At 47.2% G+C, this 23,546-nt stretch overlaps 4 protein-coding genes across 10 annotated transcripts; 2 read left to right on the forward strand and 2 right to left on the reverse strand.

Annotated features, from left to right (window-relative positions):
* The first annotated feature begins 530 nt into the window (after window positions 1–530).
* Window positions 531–5,074, forward strand: TMOD4 (tropomodulin 4). Of its 3 annotated transcripts, none has more exons than XM_065904453.1 (10): window positions 531–652; window positions 1,625–1,789; window positions 1,995–2,151; window positions 2,450–2,566; window positions 3,031–3,120; window positions 3,304–3,434; window positions 3,534–3,641; window positions 4,030–4,173; window positions 4,418–4,562; window positions 4,963–5,074. In XM_065904453.1, exons 2-10 carry the CDS (start codon window positions 1,667–1,669, stop codon window positions 4,983–4,985), a joined length of 1,038 nt encoding a protein of 345 aa, XP_065760525.1. In that variant the 5' UTR covers window positions 531–652; window positions 1,625–1,666; the 3' UTR covers window positions 4,986–5,074. The 3 variants fall into 3 exon arrangements, with proteins under 3 accessions (XP_065760525.1, XP_065760532.1, XP_065760540.1); XM_065904460.1 differs by having other exon boundaries at window positions 533–624; XM_065904468.1 differs by lacking the exon at window positions 531–652 and adding an exon at window positions 795–813.
* A 530-nt stretch (window positions 5,075–5,604) lies between these two features.
* Window positions 5,605–8,220, reverse strand: SCNM1 (sodium channel modifier 1). 3 transcript variants are annotated; one of them, XM_065927043.1, is made up of 7 exons: window positions 8,065–8,220; window positions 7,732–7,802; window positions 7,404–7,492; window positions 7,208–7,305; window positions 7,000–7,088; window positions 6,388–6,582; window positions 5,605–5,759 (listed from the first exon to the last, which is right to left on the reverse strand). In XM_065927043.1, exons 1-7 carry the CDS (start codon window positions 8,113–8,115, stop codon window positions 5,660–5,662), a joined length of 693 nt encoding a protein of 230 aa, XP_065783115.1. In that variant the 5' UTR covers window positions 8,116–8,220; the 3' UTR covers window positions 5,605–5,659. The 3 variants fall into 3 exon arrangements, with proteins under 3 accessions (XP_065783115.1, XP_065783114.1, XP_065783116.1); XM_065927042.1 differs by having other exon boundaries at window positions 8,014–8,220; XM_065927044.1 differs by having other exon boundaries at window positions 7,732–7,839; window positions 8,065–8,204.
* A 152-nt stretch (window positions 8,221–8,372) lies between these two features.
* On the forward strand, window positions 8,373–15,719 carry LYSMD1 (LysM domain containing 1). The gene is made up of 3 exons (XM_065904479.1): window positions 8,373–9,196; window positions 13,795–14,153; window positions 14,560–15,719. Exons 1-3 carry the CDS (start codon window positions 9,017–9,019, stop codon window positions 14,696–14,698), a joined length of 678 nt encoding a protein of 225 aa, XP_065760551.1. The 5' UTR covers window positions 8,373–9,016; the 3' UTR covers window positions 14,699–15,719.
* Window positions 15,720–16,167: 448 nt separating this feature from the next.
* Window positions 16,168–18,648, reverse strand: TNFAIP8L2 (TNF alpha induced protein 8 like 2). Of its 3 annotated transcripts, XM_065904504.1 has the most exons (3): window positions 18,584–18,626; window positions 17,258–17,315; window positions 16,168–16,893 (listed from the first exon to the last, which is right to left on the reverse strand). In XM_065904504.1, exon 3 carries the CDS (start codon window positions 16,886–16,888, stop codon window positions 16,334–16,336), a length of 555 nt encoding a protein of 184 aa, XP_065760576.1. In that variant the 5' UTR covers window positions 16,889–16,893; window positions 17,258–17,315; window positions 18,584–18,626; the 3' UTR covers window positions 16,168–16,333. The 3 variants fall into 3 exon arrangements, with proteins under 3 accessions (XP_065760576.1, XP_065760566.1, XP_065760582.1); XM_065904494.1 differs by lacking the exon at window positions 17,258–17,315 and having other exon boundaries at window positions 18,584–18,648; XM_065904510.1 differs by lacking the exon at window positions 17,258–17,315 and having other exon boundaries at window positions 18,512–18,596.
* Window positions 18,649–23,546: the final 4,898 nt, after the last annotated feature.

The raw sequence follows: 23,546 nt of genomic DNA on the forward strand, positions 1-23,546 counted from the left end.
CTTTTTTTGGCCACACCATATGGCTTGTGGGATCTTAGTTCCCCAACCAAGGATCAACCCTGGGCCTTCAGCAGTAAAAGCACCTAGTTCTAACCACTGGACCACCAGGGAACTTCCAGAGTGGCCCTTTTTAAATTGTAAAATATTCACTCCTCTAACAGTTTATAAACACCTTAAAATTAGACACCAAAACAAAATCCTTATACTTAACCTCTATATCTCCTTATAGTCACTGCTTTGAATATAGCAGGTACTAAATATTGGGTTGGCCAAAAATTTTGCTCAGGTTTTCTGTACGGTATCATGGAAAAACCCAAACAGACTTTTAGGCTAACCCAGTAAGCATTAATAGGAACCATGATTCGTAGAACTCCAGTTTCTGGGACTCGGGCTTGTAGGAAGGGGAGGAGGTGCCATGGCTGTTAGCAGCCACTAGAGGCTGTCAGGGCTGGGCAGGGTATGGGGGCTGTGTATATGTGATCTCCCACTACCCCCCACCTGGCCAGAGCTAAAATAATAAAATGCTGAGCTCACTGTTCCCCCACCCTCTCCCCCGGCACCGGCTCCTCCTGCTGCCCGGACGGTGCTCCAGCAGAACAGACAGACCAACCAAGAGCAGGGGAGGTGAGAAGGGAGGTGGCCCCCAGGACTGGTAGGTGGGCAAGGCAGGGGGCTTGTGGATCAGAGCCTGGTGGGAGACGGGAGGAGAAGAGTGGCTCCTACTGGGAGTGATGTGGAGTGTGTCTGTGTCTCTGTCACTCAGTGTTTCTGTCGCTGTCTGTCCTCTCCCCTTAACTGTAGTTTACAGTCAATGTAAGTATCTCACATTTTCTGAATCTTTCATATTCAGCATGGTGTGTATGTGTGGCTTAAAAGATCATGCAAGTTTAATCCTCTCACTGTTTTTAGAGAAACTTTATCCCATATAGAAGGCAGTTCCCACCCATTAGACTGGTGTCACCTTCCCGTCCAAAGCCAGGGACAAATCAGTACCTTCTCCTAAGGCTGTACCACCCTTCCCCCAACCTGAATGTCTCCCAGGTCCTCTGAGCCTTTGCTTTCCCTCAGGATTTAGAATTTTAGCAAGCATAATGAGCTCTTGATCCCCCACAGTAAAAGGAGATGAGGGTGGAGGAAGAGCACTGTCTGTTTCCCCCCAAATCCTCCTTGGTTTCTTAAGCCAGTTTAGGGAAAACTGGATTACTGGATTAGGGGGAAGAGAGGCTGAATTTCCCTGAAGCTCTCTGCCTGCCCCCTTCCTTGCAATAGGAATGGGCTTGGGGCCAGCTGTGATGGCAGGGCTCCTGGCAGCTGAACTAGGGCAAGAGGCACCGACAGGCGAGGGTAAGGGGAGGGGTACTGCCAGGGTTTCTGATACAGTGGGGAGACAGGCTCACCCTGTATGCCTGGGATCCCCATCCAGAGTGGCTGGAAGCTGTGGAAGCGGGAAGGAGGCTCCAGTTCTAACTAGACAACCCAACCTTCCCCCATTGTCCCATGCCCAGCTAGATCTCTATCCTCCAAGGCAACCAGCTTATTTATTGTTCTCCCCACTGGCTTGTCTGTTTCCCTGCTGTCCGTGTACATCTTGCCATTGTCCAACCACTTTCTCCCTATAACCCAGGCTCCGTGAGTGCCACACAGTGGGGAGGGGGTGGGGGCCACCATGTCATCGTATCAAAAGGAACTGGAAAAATACAGAGACATAGATGAAGATGAGATCCTAAAGACCCTGAGCCCTGAGGAGCTAGAACAGCTGGACTGCGAGCTACAGGAGATGGACCCTGAGGTAGGGGCTCCAGCACAGGGGATCGGGCAATCCCTAGGCAGTAGGAAGGGTGTGGGGCCCTGGGGGACTGAGACCAGGGTGATCTACAGGGCTTAGAGTCCCAAGAAGGTCAAGGGAACGGTGTCTGGAGATGCTTTAGGGAGACCTGGAGGTGCCCCAGGCCAGAGGGGGGGCCCTGACTTGCTCTCTAAAACTCATCCCTAAGAACATGCTCCTGCCGGCTGGACTAAGACAACGTGACCAGACAAAGAAGAGCCCAACGGGGCCGCTGGACCGCGAGGCCCTCTTGCAGTATCTGGAACAGCAGGCGCTAGAGGTCAAAGAGCGTGATGACTTGGTGCCCTTCACAGGCGAGAAGAAGGGTATGGGACCGCTAACATCCATGCCTCCGAGAACCCAGTGGTGGTCTCTCACATGTCCCCATTCCAGCTTTCTTCTCACTTGCCCACTTCTAACTGCCAGGAAATCAGCTGCCAACTTGTACTCTTCAGCTCTTAGAAGTGATCAAGGGGACCCAGGAATCCTGAGCTTGTAGATGACTCAGGCTTTACAGTGGCTCCTAGTGACCCAGCATTCTACCTCCTGGAGAAGGAAAGGAAGCTGGAGGCCAGGATCTTAGGAGAAATGACCTCGACCTGAACATCCTCATCTCCCCATCAGGGAAACCCTACATCCAGCCCAAAAGAGAAATTCCAGTGGAGGAGCAGGTCACTCTGGAGCCTGAGCTGGAGGAGGCGCTGGCCCACGCCACAGATGCTGAGATGTGTGACATTGCAGGTGGGCAGCTGTGGGCAGTTGAGTTGGGAAGATCTGGGGCAGGGGGTCGTGAACATGGCATGGGACTAGTGGGATGTGGATGTTTTGAGAAAGCCTCAGATAGTGCTTTTTAATTTTTATCTATATATGTATTCACTCATTTTTAAATTTAATAAGTTAACATCTCAAGGGCTATTTTACAGGGATTATAAAACAAAACTATTTTGGCTGAAAACAGAAGGGTCTGACAGACCCCCTCACCCTCTAGTGGCTCCTTAGGGACCTTCCCTTAGCCCTGTCTCAATGTTTTAAAAACCACTGCCTTACACAGCTTAATGGAAGGGACCCCTGGGACCAAAAGTGGAAACCTCTTTGGAAGAGGTCAGTCTTCAAAAATGCAGAAGATTCAGAATGAGGTGGGTGGGGGGCCTGGAACAAGCCCGTTTTTCTCATTCCCTGTGCCCCCCTCTGCCTACTCTCTCCAGCAATTCTGGGCATGTACACACTGATGAGCAACAAGCAGTACTATGATGCGATCTGCAGCGGAGAAATCTGCAACACCGAAGGCATTAGCAGTGAGTGTGTTTGGGAGCATGGCGCCCAGGGCTCCTGGCAGGTGTCCCAAAGTCTGAGCAGAGGTAGCAAAGGGTGAAACGAGGCAGTTAGGGAGGGGACATAATGCATAAGTGATAAGAGAATGAATGGGGAGGAGACTGGGGGGGACATGTCGGGGTCTCCTTCCTACCCTCACCCACCAGGTGTGGTGCAGCCTGACAAGTACAAGCCAGTGCCAGATGAGCCCCCAAATCCCACCAACATCGAGGAGATACTGAAGAGTGTTCGAAGCAATGACAAGGAGGTAGAGGAGGTGAACCTCAATAATATCCAGGTGTGATATCTGACCCCATCCTCTAGGCAGTAACACCGACCTAACTCTGCTGTCATATATGAGTCCCCTGGCCCACCCTCTCCTATTTCCCTTTGATAGGACATCCCAATACCCATGCTGACTGAGCTGTGTGAGGCCATGAAGACAAATACCCATGTCCGGAGCTTCAGCCTGGTGGCCACAAGGAGTGGTGACCCCATTGCCAATGTAAGGCTAGTTGGCGTCCCACCCCTCTCCCTGCACCTTGACATGCATCCTTGGCAGGGCGGTCAGAAAGGGTTGTGCTGGGGGTGATATTCCCATCGACACTCTTAGGGGAGACCTGCTGGAGACTCCTCCCCTCAGTCTTTTGACTCACAGCTGTGAAATCCTGATTGTCTTCCTAAAGCACCAAACCCTCTCAACCATCCCCAACTCCACTGCAACGTCACCCCAGTGCTTTCCCTCCTACCTACCCTCCCTCTGTCTCCCTGGAGTCCCACACACAGCTCAAGGACTCTTCTCAAAGAGCTGTCTCCCTCTCGCTCCTGTTCTTTCTCTCCTCAGTCATCTCTGAAACTGTACCCTAACCCTAATCCAAGTCCCTACTACTCAGGCGGTGGCTGACATGTTGCGTGAGAATCGTAGCCTCCAGAGCCTGAACATCGAATCCAACTTCATTAGCAGCACAGGGCTTATGGCTGTGCTGAAGGCAGTTCGGGAGAACGCCACACTCACGGAGCTCCGAGTAGACAACCAGGTCAGTCTTCCCTTTCCCTAATCTTTGCAGTTAGCTAATACTCACTGACCCTCTTCCCTGGGGCAGCCACAGGCAGGATCTCATCTGATCTTGTTTGAACTCTCCCTCTTTTTATGAGGGGAGCCAAGGCAGCACCTCTCATCACTCATTCTGGAGAACGAGCCTCTTTAACCTCCCAAAGGGTTGGGGGTCTGAGACGGTGAGCAATTCAGACGAGGGGTGCTTCCGTCTCGCCCTCCCCCAGCGCCAGTGGCCCGGTGACGCGGTGGAGATGGAGATGGCCACCGTGCTCGAACAGTGTCCCTCCATTGTCCGCTTTGGCTACCACTTTACACAGCAGGGGCCACGCGCTCGGGCCGCTCAGGCCATGACCCGGAACAATGAACTGCGTGAGTAGCTGCAGACATGGTGCGTGGGGGAGAAGGCAAGTAGCTGCAGAAGCTGGGGATGCCCCTGAAAGCTAACTTAGTGACTGGCAGCCCAGGATGCTGCCAAAGTGACATTCGCAGGAGTTCAAATACCATAGGTGACCCGAAAGTAGACAGAAAAACTCCTCTGTCCAAGTATACCAGTAGAGAGCCAAAAGGGAAGTTAGTCATAGCCATTTGGGACCATGTGTTTTTATTTGCCCTGGTGTTTCTTATTTAACATGGGTGGGGGGGAGCATGTTTGGTGACCTAAGACATTACCTTTTTATGAGTCTGGCTAAGGAACCAGAAAGGAGAAGAACACCTTTGCAGGGGACAAGAGATGGGATAATGACGTGTGCTTACTCTTCTTCCTTTACAGGTCGCCAGCAAAAGAAGAGATAACACTACCTTTGCCTTTACCAACTAGGGCTCGGAGTTTAAATCCTCCTCTGTCCCCCCTTTCCTGTAAATAAAGGCCCTACTGACCACTCTGCCTGCCTCCTTCCTTGGGCTTTGAAGTGGAAATCTTGGCGCTAACCCCCAAGGGTTACTGCCAATTCATCAGGGGATTATTTATACTCTGGGGATCAGCAGGCAGGGAGGTTCAAGTTACCAGGAGGAGGTGGGGGGAGCTCCCTGCCTTGGTGTTCCCCACAACCCTGCCAGGGCCTTTAGGCTCTTCTACTTTCACAGGGTGGCAAGCCCTGGCTCTGTTTCTAGACGTGTCCAACCCCTCCCTGCCAACCAGTCCCTACCCACAACCCTCATGTATTGGAAGGAGGCAAGGACTTTGAGTGGAGGTGGAGAAGAAAGCAGAAAACATGAAGGGCAAAAACCTCCTTCTGACAGACTTATTAATAGGGCACCAGGCTGCATGCAGCTGACGCTTGGCATGACTTTTGGAGAAGGTGGGGGAGGGGTTAGAAGTGTGGGGAGCTGTGTACCTTGCAGAGAAGAATTGGCTGGGCTGAGAATGAACAGATCTGAAATCCTGAAACAAGGAACCAGACTCAAAGAAAGCTGGGCTCCCAGCGCTTGCTGTAGTTTATTTGTGAAATGAATGGGGAAAGAGGATGTCAGTCCAAGGGGAGATCAGGGGGTTCCTCCTCATCAGAGTCAAACTCAACATTTTCATCTTTTACCCATCGACCTCGTCCATCTGGGATCCATCCAGAGCTGGAAACATCAGAAAACAGAACTGGTCAGGAAAGGAAGTTTATTAAATTAATAAAAGCGTGTGTGCGAGTGCTCTGTCACGTCCGACTCTGCAATCCCATGGACTGTAGCCTGCCAGGCTCCTATGTCCATGGGATTTCCCAGGCAAGAATACTAGAATGGGTTGCCATTTCCTTCTCCAGGGGAATCTTCCCAACTCAGGGGTCGAACCTGCCTCTTGTGCACTACAGGAGGATTCTTTACTGCTGAGCCTCCTGGGAAACCCCAATAGTTCTTTCTATCTAATTAATTAATTTCCTGAACTATCTGGGAAAAAGTTACATATGTAAGGAGTCTGTGCATGCATGCATGTGTGCTAAGTTGCTTCAGTAGGAACCGACTCTGTGACCCTGTGGAGTGTAGTCCACCAGGATTCTCCAGGTAAGAATACTGGAGTGGGTTGCCATGCCCTCCTCCAGGGGATCTTCCTGACCCAGAAATCGAATGCATCTCCTGCATTGGCAGGTGGTTTCTTTACCACTGTGCCACCTGGGAAGCCCCATGGGGATAAGTAAAAACACTTGAGAAGATCTGAAACAAGGAGGGTCAGAGAGCAAAGGGAAAAACAGGAAAAATTCTGCATACTCACCTTCGAAGGGTGAGATAATGATCCAGGGCCCGTCTTCTTGTGGGACTCATAGGTGCAGGGGATGAAACAGTGGCTGACTCCTTGGTCTGTGAACCAGCCTCAGGCTCAGGTTCTCTATTGATCTTCCCTCCTTGGGGTTCAATCTCTGGGGGTGGCAAAGGGGGACGAGAGACAGAGGGACGAGCGGCTTCTGGTCTGGACAGAGAAGAATCAAAGTCTGTAAAAGCGGTAAAGGAAAGGGCCTAATCTGTGACTCCCAACTCCTTATAGAAGTGCTTCCCAGTTCTGTGTTCCTCAAGATATTAGTAAGTGTTCTGCATAAGAAGAATTTTGGAATCCAGTAAATTTTGGAAAGGCTAAATTAATCTTTTAAGGATTTTTAAAATTTTTATCTTAAGATTTTGTAGAACCCTTAAAATACACTATTTTCAATCAAATAAGATTACAAAGCAGCACCTCCCAAACTTTTTAGTTACAAAAATCTTTTTCCTGAAATACAAGTTAACACCCCCAGAACACTTAGTATTTCTCAGATTACAATTAGGAAAATAATCACTTTAGAGCTACTTATCTCTTGTCCCTCCCTACCTCTGGCTTTCCCATCCCACTGACCTGTACTTTCGGCGGCAGCAACTGTTATAGTGAGGAGCTCTGTGCAGAGCACTCTGAGTGATAAGTCGAGTCTGGGTTAAGAGAGGAGCCTGGCATGGAGACCAGAGACAGAGTCAGAGCCTTCAGAGCCAGAAACAAGCCAAAGTCCTTCAAGCCTCAGGTGTGCAGCACAGTCCTGCCTGGAACACAACTTTGCCCCTCTGATTACCTCTGCTGTGGTCTCTTCTCTCCTGAGTTCATTATGCTGTCTTGGATTCTGTTCTGTGCCCTTTCCTGGCGGCTTCTTGCCATAGAAAAGCTGCAGGCCTGAGGAGAAAGGCGAAGAGGATTAAAAGCAGAGCACCAAGGGTGGTGTGAAGAGATTTTAAGGGTTTACTCTGTATCGACTGTCTTCCCAAACTTACTGGACAGATGCTTTTTGCCTGCACGGTGGGCAGTCAGCATGGCCAGAGTGTCCAGGACAGGCCGGTGGGGACAGATGGCACAAGCAAAGCTGGGGAGGAGGAAAGATCATTGCTCCCTGGGGAGTGGAGTCTTGGTCATAGGTCCCACCCCGTCCAAGCATTCATTTCCAAAGTCCAACTCCCAAGTCTCTCAGTCTCCATCACCCACATCCCTGTCACTCACTCCCAGCCAAAGAATCCTAGATACTCCTGCTCTCCTCCTTAATAACAAAAGTTCTTGAGTCTCTAACTTCAAAACCCTTAAACTTGATCCACTCCTCGTTCTCACCGTCCATCCCGTAGCATCAGCGCCTCATCCTCTGGGATGTAACTGGCAAGCAGGTCCCCGACTCTTCGTTTCTGCAGGGGACAGGGGAAGAAGTCCGGACGGGATCAGCTGGATATGAGGGAGGGATAAAAGGGAAATGATAGAGACGAGGACTCAAAGGGAATAAAGACCACGGAAGAACACACATCTGCGGCGAGGAAGGGGTCACCACCATCTCTAGTCTTTTGGTTCCCTCCGCCCCGCCCCCCAGTTGTTGCCCCAGCAACAAAACAGCTCCTTTACGGCCTTCAGAGGGCAGGTGAAGCTGCTTCGGACGCAGTCTTCTCCGCCTACTTTGAGCACATTGAGTTGACTCCAATCGTCTCCTTCCCTCTTGAAAGACATCACGACTGTGAGCCCCAGAAATCTTAAACTCTATCCAGCCGCCTTCGCCACTCCTTTCAGGCCACCGTAGCGGGAGTGAGACGTCTCCGTTCCTTCCGGTCTCTTTCCGGCTGGCCCCCTGACTTCCGGGGATGTGCTTCCACGAATGCACCGCGCGATCCCGGAAGCCAGCTTCTAGTCGACCGAGGGGGACTGCATTTCCTATGGTGCCCTGCGACCTCACCGGCGCGGGGCCTTTTGGGAAATGAAGTCTTTTTTCAAAGAGCTTGCCGCCGGGCTGGATCCAGGCCCTTTCGTCTTGGCAGATTCGAGGCGTTTGGAACGACAAGAACCTAAATGTGGAGCCCGAATTCGAGGGTGTCACTGATTTAGTTTGGAGAGTACCTTTGAGGATCTCTGAAGGGGGAAGAGTGCTACAGACTGTCGCTATTGTCACGCCCTTCGCCTGCAGCCACAGCCCACATAGGGTGGGCCTGATCTGTTCCTGACCCTAGAGGGCCAACCCCGGCACGGGGCGGAGTCGGGGTATTGGGGATCCAGGAGGTCGGGCTGTCAGACGTAGGGGAAAATTGAGTTGCGAGTTAAGGAGGCTGATAGAGTTCAAAGGTCAGGGGTCAACGTCGCGAGCTGTTGTGGGGAATCGAAAGTCGGAGGGGTGCTTAGGAAAGACTCAGGTAGGGACTGAACAGTCGGAGTACAGATTTGTGGGAAGGGGACTTGGAGGGAGGAGAAGCTCGGGCTGACAGGTCGCGTGTCGCCGGGGGAGGCGGGGAGACTTAGGGAAGACTGAAGGGGAGAAGGATCCTGTAAGATACCCATTCTCGGACCGCGAGCCCGTCACTATCGGTCACTTGGCCGGGTCTCCCGTAGTTGTAACCTCAGTTGTCCGCAGGGTAAGGAGATGGCTTCTCCCTCTAGACAGGCCCCCCTCGGGGGGTCAGGACTGCTTCAAGGGAGCCGGGCTCGTTCTTATGGAAGCCTGGTGCAGTCTGCCTGCTCCCCGGTGAGGGAAAGACGCCTGGAGCATCCGTTGGCGCCCGGAGACACCCTGGCTGGACTAGCACTCAAATACGGGGTGACGGTGAGTCTTCCAGGATTAGGACGCTGACACCCACTTAGAAGAGGTTTATTCCTCATGAGAGTGTATGGCCCTCTAGGCAACTTCCCCTGAAATGTTTTTAATTGTGTTTATATTAACTAATTGTGATAAATTGATTGTGATAAAGGTTTGGTCCACCTTTATCTTTTTGTTTTCCCATCTCAGTGTTGCACTGTCTGGTGGGGACAAATCCTGTCCCATTATCCCAACGGAGAGGAGCAGCATTTATTTATTAGGCCAGTCACTGTACTAAAGACTTTGCATCCATTTGCCCATTTTATCCTCACATCCCTATCAAGCATATAATGATTGTGCCCCTTTTACAGATGAAGAAACTGAGACTTAGATTGGTTAACTAGTTTGACCAAAGTCAAATAACTAATACGTGTTGATGTGAAAATTCAAACAGGTCTGTCTGATTCCAAAGCCTGTACTGTTAACTACATAGAAATATTTTAATTGAGAATGACTAAACATTCACAGCAAACAATGCAAAGCTAGTTTTTAGTCTGAGGTTCCTTAAGTGCTGTCTCCTCTTGTTCTTTTCTCCTCCTCAATGCCCTGCCCTCTTCTTTTCAAGAAGGAGGAAGGTGGTCTCTGTGGTACAAAACAGGTGCTGTCTATGCCAAGCATTTCAGCTCATGCATAGGGTATATTTAGTAGGAGTAAAAATACATTGCTTTAAAGTTGATAAGGGTCTTCCCCTATATCTTGTTGAATTTAGGCAACGTTTTTCTGCTTGGTATGTTCAAAGCATTGTGGTAACCATCTTGGGAGATAGAAACATAAATGTGTAGTTGCTGCTCTCATGTAATTTACAGTCTAATGAGAAGTGGGCAGGGACACAAATAATGATTGTAGGTGACAGAACATGGTGAGTTTGTAGAGATGTTAACAAAGAGTGGGAAGTCAGGAAAGAAGATTGGTTTTTATTTGGAAGGGGACATTAGTGCAGACTTTAAGGGAATCATCACAGTGTGCTTTCAAAGACTTGGAGATTCCTTTCTCTATGCTCCTCTCTATAAACCTATGTAATCCAGTGATCTGCACCCTTTACATCTTTATCTTTCCAATAGCTTGCATTCTAAGGGACAGAACTATTTCTTTTCAATTTTATATCTCTAGAGCCTGACATGGAGAAGGCAATGGCACCCCACTCCAGTTCCCTTGCCTGGAGAACCCCATGGATGAAGGAGCCTGGTAGGCTGCAGTCCATGGGGTCGCTAAGAGTTGGATATGACTGAGCAACTTCACTTTCACTTTTCACTTTCATGCATTGGAGAAGGAAATGGCAACCCATTCCAGTGTTCTTGCCTGTAGAATCCCAGGAATGGGGGAGCCTGGTGGGCTGCCGTCTATGGGGTCACACAGAGTCAGCCAACGACTGAAGCGACTTAGCAGCAGCAGCAGAGCCTAACATAATCCCCAGCACATAGAAGTTTAATAGATGTTTTTTGAATGAATGAAAGTCTGGCTAAAATTTCCATACTGGAGACAGGGAGTATAGTAAAGTGAACATTTAAGTAGAGGGATGGCCTAAATAAAGGAAATGGATTTGAAAGTACTGTGCAGTCCTTTCATCCCAGCAGAGGCTCAGATGCTGTGCAATGAAGGAAACTGCTACTAGTGAATCAACAATTATTGTTTGAGAGGTTTTCTTACTGCCCTGTATCTTTCTGAGTACAGAAAAGCTCTGTAGTAGTAAAGAAAAGTTCTAGGTTCTGGTTTCATTCTGCTGCTTACTAGCTGAGTGACTGGATAGTCAATCACTTTACTGTCTGGGGCCTCAGTTTCCTCATCATTTGTACAATGAGAATAAAAAATAAAAAACTTAGGTAAATAAATTACCTAATTTATTACCTACCTGTCATTTAAGGAACACTTAGTATATGCCAAGCTCTATTATCTCATATTATATCCATAAAACTTTATGAGGTAGATGTGACCATTTCCATTTAAAGATAAGAAATATCACTATGTGGTACATCTGAAACTAATATAATACTGTAAGTCAATTATACTTCAATAAAAATAAATTTTTAATGATAAGGAGACTAAAGCTTTGAGAGATAACTTGCTATAGACTGTATACAACTAGTCTAATTGTTAGAGCTAGGATTCAGACCAAGTTGTCTTGTTCTGAAATCCTCATTTCATGGGACTTCCGTGGTGGTCCAGTGGTTAAGACTCTGGGCTTCCACTGAGGAGGCATGGGTTCAATCCCTGGTCTGGAACTAAGAGCCCACATGCTGTGTTGCATGGCCAAAAAAATAAAATCCTCACTTTGAACTGGTCTATTAAACTAACTAGATTCTAACGACCTTCTAGCTCTTGGCTCAAAGGCAGAGGAACAATGTCCCATATATGGTACTTCTGGGAAGTAATAAAAGCAACAGAAAATTTACAAATTAATTCATATCGTCTTGGAACTAGAAGGGACCTAGGATATTATCTAGGCAAAATAAAATGAATAGCATCAAAGTACTTGGCAAAGTAAAAGTATAAAACTGCAAGCCGCTTTTAACTGCTTTTACTGTTCAGATCAATCCGATTTTATTTTTAAACTCATTATAGCATAAGATTTTATTAGTCAAGTTTATTTTAGTAGTCTTGGCCTAGAGTGGAAACAGCTTTGATATTGGACAGTTATAAGAATTATGATCTCCCAAACTGGTGCCTTTATGGGATGAATTTTTAGTAAAACTGGCTGCCTGGCCTCGGGTAATAAAATACTGATATACTGTGTCTGTGGTTTCTATATTTTATTATCTAGTTTCTTTACTCATAAAGCATTAATGAGCCTCTGCTGTGTGCCAAGTTTGTGCGATGTTGAGGAGAATCTTAGGGATACAGAGACAGCAAGTCACCAGTCTTGCCCTTAAATGACTCACAATTTGCGCAGGACAAATATGCCTAACAGTATAATATAATAAGATAGGTATTATTATGGCAATATTTACAGTATGCATTGGGATCCCTGAAGAAGATAACACAAAGGGAATGGTAGTTGTTGAGAAGTTTTCCAGGCCAAGAAGGGAGCAGTGGTGAAGCGTTCCAGGCAGATAAAGCCACAAAAGTGTGAAAGATCATGAAATTTTGGAAGAAAAATAAAAAGGATGGCAAAAGGTGTAAGTGGCAGAAGAAGGGAGGTGTGACTGGACTTCCTATGAAGGCAAGATTGAGGATGCCCTTGAATGGTAATTTGGATTTTATCTCTGACCCAGTTCATAAGCAAGGTAGTGGATTGATCAGGTTAAGTTTTTTTTTTAAAGATATATGTCAGCAGAGTAGAAGATAAGTTGAAACGGAGGGAGGAAGACCAGTTAAAAAACTTAACAATGCCCAAATGAGACATATTGAGTCTGTTGGCAATGTGAAGTCAATGGCAGAAGCTGAGACCAGAGATGAGAGAGTTTTTTGCAGCATTTTTGTTGACTTCTTGGGTATAGATGGTGAAAGAGAAGTGTGAGTTAAGGATGACAGTGATATTTCTACCTTGGGAGGCAGGTAGATATAGATGGTGATGCCAGCCACTGTGTTTAGTGATGAATAAAGTAGGCACTAAATAAATACTTGATCGGTGAAATTATTAATATTATAATATTAATAATATTTGTTAATTAATCCACTGGGACTTGCTTGGAGGCACAGTGGTTAAGGGGGCCTTAACCACTACAGGGGGCATGGGTTCCAGCCTTGGTCGGGGAACTAAGAGCCCACGTGTCTCGCAAAATGGCCAAAATAAATAAGATAAGCATTCCTGGGAGGAGTAAAAAGGTCCAGAATTCTAGCTCTATCACTAGCTTGCTAGGCAAATAACTTAACCTCTCTGAGCCTCAGCTCCTTCATCTTTATGGCACATTGCTCCACCACCTTTGAGCCAAGAGCTAGAAAGGCATCAGAATCTAGTTAGTTTCAAAGTGAGTTCCTTCATCTTTACAGTAGTTTCAAAATCTAGGGGTCCCTAAGACTCTTTAGGGATCCACAAGGTCAAAACTATTTTCATAGTAATAATAGCAAGACTTTATATGTCTTTTTTATTTTCATGGGTGCACACTGTGTTTTCCAGAAGCCATGTGACCTGTGATACTGGAGCAGATGCTTGTAAAGGCAGATATGAGAAGCCTGTTGTCTTCAATTAAATCAGACATGCAAGTGATTTACAGAAATGTAAAACAGTGCTTCTGTTCTTGCTACATGTTCATTATTTTTGTTTTAGAAAATATATTATTTTCCATTAAAATATTTATGTTAACATATAACAGTGTTTTAAATTTTTAAAGTTTTAATTTATAATAAATATTGTTAGATGTGATTAACATAAGTAAAAGCTTTTTTCCTCAATAATTTTTTAAAATGTAAAGGGGCCCTAAAACCAAAAAGTGTGAAAAACTACTGATCAATAAAATAGGGATATCAACCCTTTATAATCTTGGTTGTTATAGGGCCAGATAAGACTCTTAACAATCACTTTAAAAGGCATGAGATGAAAAAAATAAAAAATAAAAGGCATGAGATGCTGTACAAATATAAGGTGGATTGTTATTACTGTCATTAATTGTGGTGACTTTTTTTTAAAGATGGAACAGATTAAGCGTGCAAACCGCCTTTATACTAATGACTCCATCTTCCTGAAGAAAACCCTCTACATCCCCATCCTGACAGAGCCCAGAGACCTGTTCAATGGTTTGGATTCTGAGGAAGAGAAGGATGGAGAAGAAGCAGTACAGCCAAGTAAGGATGAAGTTCGACCACACTCAGCTGAGAGGAAGAAACGAGAAAGAGGTTTAGGACATGCCAATGGTGAAGTCCTTCCCACACCTGGCCAGGAGCCCCCCATACATGACCTTTCTGCCTCCGATTTCCTTAAGAAGCTTGATTCACAGATCAGCCTGTCAAAGAAGGCTGCTACCCAGAAGCTGAAAAAGGGGGAAAGTGGGTGAGTCTTGAATGGGTCCTTTTAAGTCCCTCCATAAATTTCCCTGTTCCCCCAACCTTACCTGATCAGACACAAAGTAAGCCCAGTGTCAGTAGAAGTAAGGTGAAGCCTTTTCCTCAGGTGGCCCCAAGACAATTCGCAGAGCCCATGGCTGTTGGAATGCGTGGAGGCACTGGAAAATGATTCTGAGTTCCCAGTAGAGGGAAACAGTTGGCTGTTCATTCTGCTCTGATGATCCATGAAGGAACGTTAGGGTTAGGATTTACCCATAGGGTGTTGGGCTACATCGTAAAGCAACCAGTTCATGTACATTAGAGGAAGACAGCTTCCCACTTACTTCTTCGCTCAGCCCACCTCAGTTTCTTCCCTTGATCTGTTGCTCTTTCCCCCTTTTCCTCGCCTGCAGGATACCTGGGGAGGATTCAAGTCTTCACCTGAGCTCTCCTCGGATGCAGCAACGAGCAGTCCTAGGTCCTGTGCCACTGACCCAGACCTCTCGGACCCGGACACTTCGGGACCAGGAAGATGAAATCTTCAAACTCTGAGGTCCCCAGAATGGATTGAGAGAAGCCAGATGCTGAAGGAGTATCGTGAGGGAGAGAGGAGCTGGAGGTGAGGCTCAGGAACATGGCTTCCCAGCCTACCTCCCCACACTCCTGCCATCTCCCCAGCCTCCTTGTCCGGCAAGAGTTCCTTGGCCTGGAGCAGTTCTATTGGCAAGGGTAGGGGATGGGAAACAGACCCCTTCTCTGTTCTTGGGCTGAGTCTAGAATTGGTCTTTAGACTCAAAAGGTCTTTTTACATCCCTGCTGCCCTTCCCGTCCCTTTCATGATTCCTTGGCCTTAGAGCCAAGGGAGGCAGGGACTCCCCTAGCCCCTAACTTCCTCCCCATCTCCAACTCTGTTACCTAATTTATTTGGTGCTATATTGAAGTAATATTTATTTGCTGTACCTTATTGTTTCCCACCCTTAGCTGAAAAATGGAATTTCTCTAGCCCTGGGATGAGGGGAACCCAGGAACAGTGAGCCAGTGATTTCTAGTCCACTTTCCCCACCTTCTTAGCCAACCATGTTATTGAGCATGGGCCATCAGTGATCTAGCCCTGCTGCAGGGAGTGGCAGACTGTGCCGGGTCTTGCCCCCAATCTCAAATGAAAGAATCTGGGCTTAGTCTTGACTAATCAGGTCACTGTAACTTTTTCACAACTCTTGCTCTGAGAAAAAAAAAAACACAGCAATGTAGGGTCCGGAACCCTCCATGCCACCAGTTCACCCCTCTGATCTGCTCCTCTCTTCAGCCTGTGTGAGACTAAGGGATGGAAAAAGAATTGACTTGGAGTTTGAAGAGGAAGACAGTTGTGGGAATCTTTTTGCCATGGGAGCCTCTTTGTTATACCCTCTCCCTACCAGAGCCTATTGACCTATGCCTTGCTCCTCACTACGTATTTATTTGCAATTTGTAGCACTGGTCTGTGGTATAGTTTTTTTGAGTGTCTTAAACAGAAGAAGTAGGCAAGGAAACCCTAATGATGTTGGAAATATGCCTCAGTCTCTTGTATGGAAATGGTGAGAGGTGAGATGAGTGGTGTTTATATACCTCTTCCTCTGTGATGGTCATAAGATGTAAGAAGCTGGAGAGATTAAACATTGAGCCCTGTGCATGTTTTAATAGATTTATTTCCTCTGTGAGACTCTTCCCTGCCCTAGCCCCTTCTTCCTGCCCTCTGGAGCAGAGCCTCTGGGATCCCTCCAGACTCTGCCGAGATCTGAAGGTCTAGTATGTCTCTCAGGGTCCCCTTCCCCCCAGCTGTCTTTAGTGTCCCCAGAAGAATTAGCTGGGCTGTGCCCTCTTACCCTGATTCTGAGGTGAGGGGGCTTCCCTGTTTGAAAGGCCCTTTGCGGGGAAAACAGAGATCCAAGTTTCACTTCGTCTTTTTCAGGCAGCTTTGTTTCCGGTCTTGGGGCTGGAGTGGGAAGAGAGGCCTCAACCCTCAGCATTGCTTCTTCTCCACCAGGAGTTTGGGGGTGGGGTAGTCTCAGAGTCACACGCACTCACGGGAAAGACTGAAGCCTGAGGATTGAAAAGCATTAGTGCAGAGGCGCAGGGTTAGAAGCCTGGTATGTGTAGTTTTCTCAGTCGGCCATTCTGGCCAGAAGGAGCGCGCCGGGGCTGCGGCTCTCAGAGCTTGCCCTCGTCCAGCAGCTTCCTCAGCCCGTCACAGATCTTGCCCAGGTGCTGGGTGTAATCAGGCCCGTAGAGGGCCGTGAGCAGGCCGGCGTCAGAGAAGTGATCGAACACGTGGCGGATGCGGCCATGGGACTTGGGTGTGAGGTGGCGCTCCACCAGCTCCAGCAGCATGTCCCGGCACTCGGTCAGCAGGCTGGCCAGCACGGCGGCCTCAAAGGTGAAGTCCACCTCTCCGAAGCTGAGTGCCGTCATGGCGCCCTGTCGCAGCTTCTGGCGAAAGCGGGTTGCCAGGGCCAGCTCGCTGGGGTTGAAGCAGCCACTGCGGTGCAGCACAGCCACCTTGACCGCCACCTTGATCAGGTCCTTGATAACCCGCTGGGCCTGGGGCCTGCTGCGTGTGTATTCTTTGGACACACGGTAGAGCTCATCTAGCACCTCGCTGCTCGTCTCATCCACGAAGAGGTGAGCGACAGACCGCCCTGCCATCTTACTCAGTAACTTCTTCTCTGCCTGTAGCGCCAGACTCTTTGAACTGAAGGACTCCATGGTTCCTAGGGAAGGATCAGGGTGCGGGGATGGGGGTGGGGGGGGGGGGTTATGTGATCAGTCACTAGAAGAGAGGCCATAGGCTTCCTTAGCAAGAGTGACATAGCTTTTCCCCTTTCTGTCTCTTTGGTTTCTGTCTCATCATCATCTCTGTTGGTCATCTCTTTCCCCCTGGGCCCCCTCAGTCCTCAACACTTTGTTCCCATTTTTCCCTTTAGGACTGTAGGACATCATGATCTCTAAAACAGGCCAGCAGAGCCATAGGAGCTTTAGCTGGAGGGATGAGGGCATACCCCAAGCTAGCCCACCACAGCCAAGACCTCAAGGGAAGTGGGTTGTTGCTCCTACAGTAGGGAAGATAAAGCTTACCTGGCAGATAGCTCTCACAGCTGCCCTTTCTGGACACTGACTGGGTACTGCACCTACACTGTGAAGTGTAGGTATTACTATTTTTGTTTTACAGCTGAGAATACTTAAGCTTACATTAAATAATTTACCTAAGGTCAAACACAACTATTTTTCTGACTCTAAAAGCCTATGTCAGCTAGTGTGCTATACTGCCTTTAGAGACAATGAGAAATATAGGGGTCCCTGGAGTCCTGATTAAAAAATAATAATAATAATTAACATTTATTGAGAACCTACTGTATGGCAATGCTTCATGTGAATTATCTCAGTCTTCCAACCCTTTGTAAGGTAGGTATCCCCAATTTGCAATGAGGAAAATGAAACTAAGAACAATTAAGCAATTTGGCTAAATCACTGGCAAATGATAAAAGTGGGCCTAGAATCACACAATCTGAAGAAGCCTCCTCCCGTGGAATGCTGTCAATGAGGTGGAAGCACGCTGAGGAAGCATGAGAAAGAAGCACCTCAAGACTGCCCCAGAGGGCTCAGGTCCTCTGCCGGGGCTGCACTGAGGCCCTGTTGGCGGCACATGAGTGCCTGTGTCCCGGAGCGCTCTCCCCATGGTCGTGCCTATGGTGGTTCTGCTTGTTTTGCTTCTTACTTCCCCCTCCCCTGTTCCTCTGCAGGATGTGGCTCTGACCGCAGTGAGGAGCAGCCTCGCCCTGTCCCCCAACCAAAATGGGAGTCTGAAGAAGCCGGGGAGGTGTCACTGGGGTGGGGGGTTCTCCCCCAGCTGAACCAGTCCAGTGGAAACCTAGAATCTTGCTCTGCCCCCAGCTTTGCTGGGGCTTTCTGGACCACACTCTGCAGCCGGAAGAGGAGATTGCTCCATGTGAGCCTTCCTTCCTCCTCGGCCTTCCTGTTACCCAGCTCTCCACTGCCTCCGTTGCCATCTCACGTTTGGTCCACTGTCCTCTCCCTCCCTCCGTGTTTCAGTCTCCTGTTTTCACTTGACTGAGTGCTGCCCTGTGACCCCCTGGCCATACTCTCTCACTGGCCCTTACATCTACATCCATGTCTCCTAAGATCTCCTTGCATCTCTCAGGGGTCTCTCACATGCCCTTATCCACCGCCATCCCTCAGCCCTGCGCGCCCACCCATCCAAAACCATGTCTGTCTTTCTGAGGCTGCTTTACTCCAGGAAAAACTGAGCTGGGCCTCCCCGCTGAGACTCAAGAATTCCATCAAATGAGAGCCACAAGATGGAAAGCTCACGTTGACAGAGCTGGAGCTCTTCTGCCACCGTCTCCCCTGAAGCCTGCCCTCTGTCATTGCCCAGTCCCTCACCTGCTGTGCCCTGGGTGCCAGTCTCGCCTTGAATGTTCCGGGAGAGCTGACAGAATGGAGAAGCTCCTAAGTGAGAGGCCCTTTGGCCTGGCCCCACCCCCAAGCCCCGCCTACCTACTCTGTGCTCAACCTCCGGTTCATCACAGTGTCACCAAGAAAGTCCATGGCCCCAACAGCCTCCTATAAATAAGACAAAGGTCAAAAGGAATAGCATTCTGTAGGAAACAGTCTTGATTCCTTGAGGTGAGGAGGAGGAATTGCACACCCCCTGTTCTGAAATTGTCTGCCTCTTTCTCCTCTTGCTGCCCAGTTCCTTGAGATCTTGTTCTCCTTATATTTCTCTGGTACTGGCGGAAATGTGATGTACAAATTGCTGGCGTGGGGGCCGGTGCAGAAAGTTCTGAAGATTGTACTGAACTTAGACTGGAGACACCAGAAGCAAGTTAGAGATCAGCAGGTCTGAGTGTGCCCCTAGAGTCACCAAGGATGGTTGGTGCTGTGGGGCTACATTACCAGAACAGGCTTCCAGTACCTGGCAGGGTAATGGTATGCATACATGCTCAATATCTCAGTCATGTCCAACCATTTGTAGCTCATCAGGCTCCTCTGTTCGTGGGATTTCCCAGGCAAGAATCCTGGAGCGGGTTGCCATTTAATTTTCCAGGGTAAGTGTGTCCCCACCTCTAATACTCACCAGGGGGTGGCTCAGATGGTAAAGAATCTGCCTACAATGCAGGAGACCTGGTTTCCCATCCCTGGGTCGAGGAGATCCCCTGGAGAAGGGAATGGCAACCCACTCCGGTATTCTTGCCTGGAGAATCCCATGGGCAGAGGAGTCTGGCAGGCTACAGTCCATGGGGTAACAGAGAGTCAGACAGGACTGAGCGACTAACACTTCTCTTCACCCCTAATACTTGAGAGGAAGATGCTGGGTCAGGCTGCAGAACTAGATATGACCAGCAGGTGTCAGCACATCACTGTACCACTAGAGGCAACGAGCTTGTTGACTGTGCTTCACGGCTGCTAACAGGATACAAAAAATGAAGGTAAGTCACAGTCCGTAAATGAGGCAAATTTATTTACCATCAAGAACCGTACAGCCTGAAGAAAAAAAAAAAAAGAATCTTACAGCCTAGTCAGGGAGATAAATGTAAGCACGTACAACTGTAATACAAGCCGAATGATGTCATTAGCTTTAATAGAAATTTAAGGAATTAAGGAACTGTGAGAGTAAAGAGAAATTTAGATTTTTTTTTTTCCTGATAGGAGTGCTGAAGAGCTAGACTTGAAAGGATGGATTTAACTACCTAGCAGGCAGAGTGTGGAAGAAATGCTTCCTGGATAATGGAGAGAACGCGTAAGCCACAGAGCAAACAGAGATTCAAGGCATATTCAGGAAACGGTGATTTATTCTGATGACTGGAGCATAGGTTGTTTGAAAATGAAGTGAAGAAGGAAAAAGACCAGATCACAGACAGGTTTAAGGGAGCTGCTCAAGACTTCAGACTCTTGCCATAGACAGTAGGGAGACATTAAAGGTTTTTGATCAGGGGAGGGAAATCATTAGCCCAGTGGGACTGAGTTAGGGGCTTCAGCAAAGTTTTAACTGAGGAAAGGGGACACTTAAAAGGAAGTGATCACCAGTATAATTTTCTTAAGCACACGATGAGAACCGATGAGAGGACTTGAGATCTGGGTTCAGAAGGTATTAACTGTGTTTGCATCTTCTGGTATTTTCACTCCTCTTATTTTCCAATTAGATTTTATATATATATATATATATATATATATATATATATATATATATATATATTTTAAAAAGGACTTTTACTTTTTAAGAAAAGTAAATGTTCTGGCAGAAGAAGAAGAATGGGAAAGATGTCAGGTTGTGAAATGTTGAAGTTTAGAAGTGGAGGCAATCAGCATACCAGTGACTCCAAAACCATTGATTCTCTCCTTGGAGACAGTGACTGGGTCTTGGCTCCTTTCTTATTTCCACCTCTCTCAGCCCAGGTTTCAGACCTCAGGGTCCTTGATTGAATTTGGATTGGAAATGTCAACAGTGCCTTAAATGAATGTGGTGGTAAAGGCATGAAGAGAAAAGGAAAGGTAGCTTAAAGGGATGGGAAGCTGGATTGAGAGAAGGACTATTTTTGGTTTGGAGTTTGAGGACATTTGTAGGTTGAGAGGAAGGAGCAGTGGAGAGGGAGGCTTAGAAAATGCAAAGGAGAGGTAATGTTTATGGAGCAAGGCACAGGAGCAGGTGGAGAAGAATGGACTGGAAGTTAGGGGAAGGGAGAGGAGAGAATAGGAGCTGGCATTTGTTGGGTGTACTCCGCTAGATGTTATATAAATATCTCACTTCATCCTCTGATACCTCTATGAACTAAATGTCACTATATTCTTTTTACCAATGAAAAAGACTGAGGCTTGAAGAGGTTAGATAACCTGTTCCCAAATTAGAGAACTAATAAATGGCAGGCTGAGGACTTGTGTGATTCCCAAGCCTATGCTTTTCTGACAATTACCTCACAAGGTTAGGAGGTAATGACTTCAACCTCATAATGAATGTGGCAGCATTCTATTCCTGTGTGCTCTGTTAATTGATTAATCACACACTTGGGGGCCAATAGTAGGTGGCACTGTCAAAATCACAGGGAAAAGTAAAAGTCCTTTTATAAAGGAAATATATAATATAATTGGAAAATAAAAGGAGTGAAAATACAAGAAGATGCAAATACAGAAATACCTTCTGAAGCCAGAATTCTACCAATTCCTTACCTGTTTACCTCTCCAGCTTTACCTTATCCCCTGGTCTGTGTGGTAATCCTCCCCGCTCCTCCAAAACACATCATGGCTGGCTTCTCTCTCCTCCCCTTCTCCCTCTTCCTGCAATCTCCCACTTTTTGTCTCTCTACCTGGAACTCTTCCCATGCATACCTCTTCCCTGCCTGGTTAATTCTTAGCCCTCCTTCAGGTCTCAGCTGGAAAGGCGTCTGAAGCCATTGGGTCTGTGAAGCCATCGTTGACTCCCTAAACTACTTGTGACTCCTCTGTTCCTAGTCCTATAAAACTACATACCTTCCTTATCATGACAATCACTCTTCATTGTAGTCTGTGATTTTATTAACGGCCTCCCTAACTAGGTTGTAAACTCCATGAGGCGTAGGGGTTATGCTTTAGTGTCTGGCACTACTGTGCTCAATAGATATTTGCTGAAATAAGAAATTCAAAACACATCCAATAATCAGGAGATAAGGGGAAAATGGTAGCAACATAACAGTCACATGCAATAATGTTAATTTGTTTCATTATTGTGGAAGTCTTTTGTTTTCTCTTGGACTTCCCTTGTGGCTCAGCTGGTAAAGAATCTGCCTGCAATGTGAGAGACCTGGGTTTGATCCCTGGGTTGGGAAGATCCCTGGAGAAGGGAAAGGCTACCCACTCCAGTATTCTGGTCTGGAGAATTCCATGGACTGTATAGTCTATGGGGTCACAAAGAGTGGGACACAACTGAGCAACTTTCATTCACTTTTTGTTTTCTCTTAATCTATATCCATTTCTAGTAATCTTCTCTGAACCCACAGCATATTGTTGTTGTTGTTCTATCTCTCAGTTCTGTTTGACTCTTTGCAACCCCATGGACTGCAGCACGCCAGGCTTCCCTGTCTTTCACCATCTCCCAGAGCTTGCTCAAACTCATGTCCACTGAGTCAGTAATGCCATCCAACCATCTCATCCTCTGTCATCCCTTTCTCCTCCTGCCTTCAATTTTTCCCAGCATTAGGGTCTTTTCTAATGAGTTGGCTCTTTGCATCAGGTGGCCAAAGTATTGGAGCTTCAGCGTCAGTCCTTCCAATGAATATTCAGGATTAATTTCCTTTAGGACTGACTAGTTTGATCTCCTTGTAGTTCAAGGGACTCTCAAGAGTCTTCTCCAACACCACAGTTCAAAAGCATAAATTCTTTGGTGCTAAGCTTTCTTTATGGTCCAATTCTCACATCCATACATAACTACTGGAAAACCATAGCTTTGACTATACAGACCTTTGTTGGCAAAGTAATGTCTCTGCTAGGCTGTTTAGGTTGGTCATAGCTTTTCTTCCAAGGAGCAAGTATCTTTTAATTTCATGACTGCAGTCACCATCTGCAGTGATTTTGCAGCCCAAGAAAATAAAGTCTGTCACTATTTCCACTGTTTTCCCATCTATTTGCCATGAAGTGATGGGACCAGATGCCATGATCTTCATCTTTTGAATATTGAGTTTTAAGCCAGCCTTTTCACTCTCCTTTTTCACCTTCATCAAGAGGCTCTTTAGTTCCTCTTCTCTTTCTGCGTAAAGGTGGTGTCATCTGCATATCTGAGGTTATTGATATTTCTCCTGGCAATCTTGATTCCAGCTTGTGCTTCATCCAGCCTGACATTTCGCATGAGGTACTCTGCATATAAGTTGAATAAGCAGGGTGACAACATACAGCCTTAATGTACTCCTTTCCCAATTTTGAGCCAGTCTATTATTCCATGTCTGGTTCTAACTATTGCTTCTTGACCTACATACAAGTTTCTCAGGAGGCAGGTAGGGTAGTCTGGTATTCCCATCTCTTTAAGAATTTTCCACAGTTTGTTGTGATCCACACACTCCAAGGCTTTTAGCAGAGTCAATGAAACAGTCAATGAAGTAGATATTTTTTCTGGAAATCTCTTGCTTTTTCTATGACCCAGAAAATGTTGGCAATTTGATCTCTGGTTCCTCTGCCTTTTTAAAATATAGCTTGAACCCCAAGAAAAAAATCCCCATCCCCACCCCACAGCATATAATTAGTAGCAAATTAAAAGAAAGAGATTCCTTGGTAGCTCAGTGGTGAAGACTTTGCTTGCCAGTGCCAGAGACATGGGTTTGATCCCCGGTCCAAAAAGATCCCACTTGCTGTGGAGCAACAAAGCCCCTGTGCTCTAGAGCCT

This window comes from Muntiacus reevesi, chromosome 1, assembly GCF_963930625.1.
Source record: "Muntiacus reevesi chromosome 1, mMunRee1.1, whole genome shotgun sequence".
NCBI lineage: Eukaryota > Metazoa > Chordata > Mammalia > Artiodactyla > Cervidae > Muntiacus > Muntiacus reevesi.